The sequence below is a fragment of the Scyliorhinus canicula genome, chromosome 1 (assembly GCF_902713615.1).
Source record: "Scyliorhinus canicula chromosome 1, sScyCan1.1, whole genome shotgun sequence".
NCBI lineage: Eukaryota > Metazoa > Chordata > Chondrichthyes > Carcharhiniformes > Scyliorhinidae > Scyliorhinus > Scyliorhinus canicula.
Window position 1 is genome coordinate 273,581,394 of NC_052146.1, and position 6,000 is coordinate 273,587,393.

Below are 6,000 nucleotides of genomic sequence, written 5' to 3' on the forward strand. Positions count from 1 at the left end.
TGGACTTACTAATTGGTGTATAGCTTTATTGCTTTGAACTTGACCTTGATACTTGTGACGGTGTCTCTTACGGCACCTGGCGACTCCAGAGCATAGAAACGAGAAACAGAGCCAAGCGAGTGTTAAGCACACTTCCTCTGCTGGAGGAGTGTTAAACACACTTACTCAGAACGAGCAACATCACATATAACGCTGACTTGGAAATATATCATTGTTCCTTCTGATCACTGGGTCAAAATCCTGGAATCGACTCCCTGACAGTATTGTTAGAGAACCTAAACCACATGGACTGCAGTGGTTCAAGGCCGTCCGCCACCACCATCTCAGGGCAATCAGGAATGGGCAATAAATGGGTTGACTCTTGGCAGTTATGTGCCATATTCTCCAAGATGCACCACATCTAATGAACAAGTAAAAATAAGGATCTGACTGTGCAATAAATAATGCGCTATAAAGCCCTCTACATCATTAAGCAGGATTGTTCCAGTTCAAGGTCTTTTCTAGAAGCCAGAGTGCAATAGACAACATGGTTGTAGCCTTTCTCGTGGAGAGGATTATGTATAGTGCATGAAGTTCTCTCAGAAGGTAATACTATTTTCTCAAAATTAAGCAGAAAACTACAAAAAAGTGCAGAAAAAGTAACAGAGACACAATAGTATGACAAATCAAATATGGTGGACAATCCTATTTACAAAAGGAAAACATCAGTTATTCCCAGCTTTAACAATCAAAATTAATGAGCAAAGAACACATGTTCTATATAGGCCACATTGCTGACGAAGCCAGGAAATAAAGCAAATTTGCTATAGGATTAATGAAGTATTTTTGCATAAAGGTTTGAGTGCAGCATCCAAATAAATGCAGACATTTCACAATCGCCAATTCAATATTAGCATAATAGTCTACCAATTTAGAATACATCTGTGAACTCCATTAACACGTATTGGGGAACCAATTCTATTGTGAATTATTACATCAAAACATCACAAAGTCAGTAAAGATGGGCTGATGAAAGACCACATTTAAATTTGGCAGACAAGCTCCAGGCCTCGCAAGATTGGGTTTTGTGTTTGGGTTGGGACAGCTGACTCCAAGATAAGTTGTGGAATGGGGTGCTCATGAAAAAAGCAGGGGTCTGGTGGAGGGGTATAGCTCAGATTATGTATGCAGATCCTGGAGCAGATAAAGGGAGTGCCTGGGCCATTGTTTAGTCAGGTTGGGGGAGGTGCCAGCAGTTGGGTGGTATTGGAAAGCCTGCAGAGTATGGAGGAATTCCATTCCAACATATGCACCTTTCTGGCCAGTGGCATGAGTAGGTGAGGCATGAGTATCATAGAATCATAAACGTCACAGTGCAGAAGGAGGCCATTCGGTCCATCAAGGTCTGCACTGGCCCTTGAAAAGAGCACCCTACTTAAGCCGAAAACCTCCACCCCATCCCCGTAACCCAGTAACCACACCTATCCTTTTTTCTGGGCACTAAGAGCAATTTAGCATGGCCAATCCACCTAACCTGCACATCCCTGGACCGTTGGAGGAAACCGGAGCACCCGGAGGAAACCCACGCAGATAGTTGATAGTTTATTATTGTCATGGGAGTGTCCCTTTAAGAAATGTTTTTGGCTTATCACATGACTTCAGTGATGCCTTTGTGTGGGTGGAGTTCGGCTGTAGCTCTGAGTTTTACTTTCGCTTTAAGTTTGGACTGGTTTGAACTGCGCAGATTTAAAGAAGTGTTTTTCACTATCTTTATTTTAAAAGCTGTTCTTGACTACTTAGTAACTTAAAATAGATAACTGCTTTCTGGAAGACATTCAAATCTGCTGTTTGAAAAGAACGGAGGGTCAATAACAAGTCTTATACCAGTGAGAGTGCCGTGTGCTGGGCCATGCCTTTGAAAAGGGGTTTCTGGTTTTACTTGGGTTTTGTTATTGAATTGGAACAGTTAAGGGGGAATTCATTAAGTGTTATACATAGATTACTGTAGCTGTGTGGGCGTTTTATGTTCGTAATTGATTTTTAAAAATTTTGCTGTGTGTGTTTATACAAATGTTAACTAAATTCTTAGAATAAAGCTTGTTTTTTTTATTAAAAGCGCCTAAGAAGTCTGTTGAATAACACCTGAAAGGCAGGCTCTTGTGCTCATCCCAGCCAGATTCAACAAACAGTTACAGGTCAGGTGAATTCCATAATATTCTTTGGCGTTTTCTAAAAATGGAGCAAGTGGCTATCTCTGTGGCTACTACAAATGCTCCCTGCAAAGGAATTTGTGTATCTCCAGCTCTTGGCAGCCTTGATTGATTCTCAGGCTCATGCCATATGGCTTGAGGCTCCTCAGTATCCGCAAGCTTCAAAATGCTCGAATTACACTTGGATTTGGATCTCCAAAACATATCTGGTCACTTCTCATCTCACCCGCAAACTATAATGAGTTAGGTGCTACTGGTCCATGTCTCCATTGAGGTGGGGCTTGCTGCTCTTTCTCACTGTGGCAGCATGTCAGCTCTCACACTAGCTCCTGAAGCAGTGCCCATTATGATGCACCAAAGGCATCTAGCCTTGGCACTGGCTAAGACTTCCAACAATTGAGATTCTAGAACAATTTCCATTTCTCCTCTTTTTCACTCATCTTCCCAGAAGGCAAATAATGAATTCTACGAATAATGAAATGAAATGAAATGAAAATCGCTTATTGTCACGAGTAGGCTTCAATGAAGTTACTGTGAAAAGCCCCTAGTCGCCACATTCCGCTTCCTGTCCGGGGAGGCTGGTACGGGAATCGAACTGTGCTGCTGGCCTGCTTGGTCTGCTTTAAAACCCAGCGATTTAGCCCAGTGAGCTAACCAGCCCCTAATTGCCAAACAAAAATCAGCATTGTAATCACAGCTGAAGTTGCAAATCTTTCCACAGAATTGAAATATCAATATTAGCAAAAGTACTGACCTGTTTTCGGTGCTGTGGCTTCCCCTGTCCATACCATTCCTAAATGCCAACTCCTGTCTTCACCACAAAGGATTGCTGTCAGGCCTACAGAATTTTAGTACTCACAATTTGCATTGAGATTCTAATTGATTGAAATATCATTGGTCTTCTATTGTTGAGCTCAGGTTATCCAGGCTGCATAACCCCAGCAGCATCATCAATGAAAAAAGGATGCTCAGTCTTTTCTTGTGATTTTTGGTCTCTTTGTTTACACTGGGTGGGAGGTCTGAAAATTCAGCCTCATAAATAATTAGTTCTGAAGCTCAAGTTCCTTTTAATGGCACAGATATTCTCATGTGTTTCACAAGTGCAAATTCAACCATGAGTAAATGTTAAAATACTTTGTTTAATTAAGAGTAATTACATTCTGGAACACAACTAAGCGAATGGTTTACAATATCAGAACTACATGTTTAGCAGGATATATGTCCAATACAACCTTTTCTTCTAGAATTATTGTTACTTACCATTCAGATCTCCAACACCATTTCCATCAGAGTCTTTGAACGATCGTGGGTAGATTTGGTAGATTGGGCTCGCTTGCCACCAGTCCAGACACTTGGGGGACAAGGCAATGATGGTGATAGTACAGGCTACCAGAACAAGAGTGGCTGCCACAATGAGCCAGAAAATAATTTCCCTGGGCAACTTGTAACGCAATTGGCTTGAATAGCGTATTAGAACATCTTTGGACATTCCAGCATAGGGCCCAGCATCATGACATACAATCGCTTGTTCACTTCTGTCACAGTTTACTGCCACTGTAAAATAAGGCTCTTTAAATTTAGCAGTATCACTGGATTCACTCAAGTTGCTAGATCTTCGTTGAAGGCTTTCATCCTCTTCAAAGGCTTGATTGGTATTACCTTTTACTTCTTTCAGATCTATATGCACAATATTTGCTTGATCTGCGTCTAAGGACATCTTAAAAGTTGTTCTGTGATCACACTATCTGTGTGAATGCTAGTCTGAGCACAGTGAGCCACTGAAGTGTTTTGACCCCTCTGGAACTGATTCTGCATAGCCTCCTTCTGCACTGTAAATTCTATGATAACTAAGGATCCTATTTTATACAGTCGCATCTGCTACCTTTGGACTTTCGACTCTGACTAGCACTCAACCGGTAATAGTGTAGGCAGACCAAAAATCATTAACTAGGTAAGGAAGATATGTTTCTAGTAAGGAAGATATGTTTCAACTAATGCATACAAATAAATTATATTGTATTTCTCAATGCAATTGTAAATGTTGAATTTCATATCAAGTCACGTGTGATTCTATTTTTGTTTTATAGAAATGCAGACATTTTGAAAACTTAAAGGTAAAAAAAATAACAATTTTAAGTGCATTTAATTTTCCTTATTTCTTTATTCAATCTGCTCCATTTTAATCTTGCAACATAATACTAATCTTTATTGTCACAAGTAGGATTATATTAACACTGCAATGAAGTTACTGTGAAAAGCCCCACGTCACTACTTCTGGTGCCTGTTTGGGAACACAGAGGGAGAATTCAGAATGTCCAATTCACCGAGCAGCACATCTTTCGGGACTTGTGGGAGGAAACCGGAGCGCCCTAAGGAGACCCACTCAGAGACGGGGAGAACGAGCAGACTCCACGCAGACAATGACCCAAGCCAGGAATTAAACCTGGGACCCTGCCGCTGTGAAGCAATAGTGCTAACCACTGTGCTACCGTGCCACACATGTCATTTATATGATCAGCTTTGATAGCACCGCTGAAGTCGACACCAAACTGGCAGTATAAAATGCTTGGCTTCAGCGCCGGCCCTAGGGTTGCTGGCGCCCCGGGCAAGCTGAACTTCGGCGCCCTTGGGGGGGGGGGCGGGGCCGAGGGGGGGCGGGGCCGAGGGGGGGGGCCGAGGGGGGGGGGCGAGGGGGGGGGGGTGACGGGGGTGGGGCCGAGGGGGGGGGCATGGGGGGGGTTGAGGGGGGGGCGGGGCCGGGGGGGCAGGGCCGAGGGGGGGCCCGAGGGGGAGGGGGGCCGAGGGAGGGGGGGCCGAGGGGGGGCCGAGGGGGGGGGCCGGGGGGGGCCGAGGAGGTGGGGCGGGCGGATCCGAGGGGGGGGCGGACCCGAGAAGGGGGGGTGGGGGGGCGGACCCGAGGGGGGGGGGGAGCGGACCGAGCGGGGGTCGGACCGAGGGGGCGGACCGGGGGGGGGCCGCCCTGGGGGAGGGCGGCCACTGCAGGGGAGGGCGGCCACCGCGCATGCGCTGGTTGGCACCGGCCCAACTGCGCATGCGCGGGACCCGAGTCTCTGGCGCCCCCTAGCACATGGCACCCCGGGCGACTGCCCGAGTTGCCGGTGCCTTGAGCCGGCCCTGCTTGGCTTTGGGAGTGACAAGCAAATACACCACTATAGACGATAGCCTCCACCAGCAGCTCTGATACTGGCATCAGATGCTGGTCATAGTAATAAGATAAACACAAACTGTGTTGAAACCCCAGGCAAAATAAGCAAAACAACCATGGCAAATGTCAACGTGAGCCACTGAAGTGTTTTGCTTCCCTCTGGAACTGATTTCTACATAACTTCCTTGTCAATTTTTTCCTGAATCATTAAACAATATAGGAAATAGGAAGAAAATATATTTTTGAAAGATTTTCAAAACAAGTATGCACAATGACACAAATGTTTTGCTCCTGCACTGTTGCTTGTACAAGTGCAGTGATTTTAACATCTTTTCCAAGCAAAATATGTTTGCCTGCAACTTGCAGAGTGGTCAGGGAATCTCCCTACTGGTGGGTGAAACCAAAGGTGCCTGAGTTTGTATGTGACTCGGGTAAGAATGGGGATAGTTAGAAAGGGACAAATTCATATATTCACTGTGTTTATTGTCTTTTTCTCCCCCTTATCTTATGTTCAATGTACCATGCATCGTAAAGGGGGTATTTTTAACAACTGCTGAATTGGAAATCAGATTCGTAGAACTGCTCGAGTAAGCACCTCTGCAATATAAAGAGGTTATAAACTTCCAGTTTGACATTTAAGATACT

At 44.8% G+C, this 6,000-nt stretch overlaps 1 protein-coding gene across 1 annotated transcript in view; it reads right to left on the minus strand.

The window, feature by feature from the left end:
* LOC119974511 (neutral and basic amino acid transport protein rBAT-like) overlaps positions 1–4,005 on the minus strand; it is a 34,358-nt gene extending 30,353 nt beyond the window's left edge. The window contains exon 1 of the mRNA XM_038813453.1: positions 3,450–4,005. Within this exon, the coding sequence (XP_038669381.1) occupies positions 3,450–3,906 (457 nt within the window). The 5' untranslated portion in view covers positions 3,907–4,005. The remainder of the gene's footprint in view (positions 1–3,449) is intronic.
* Between the last annotated feature and the right edge of the window lie 1,995 nt (positions 4,006–6,000).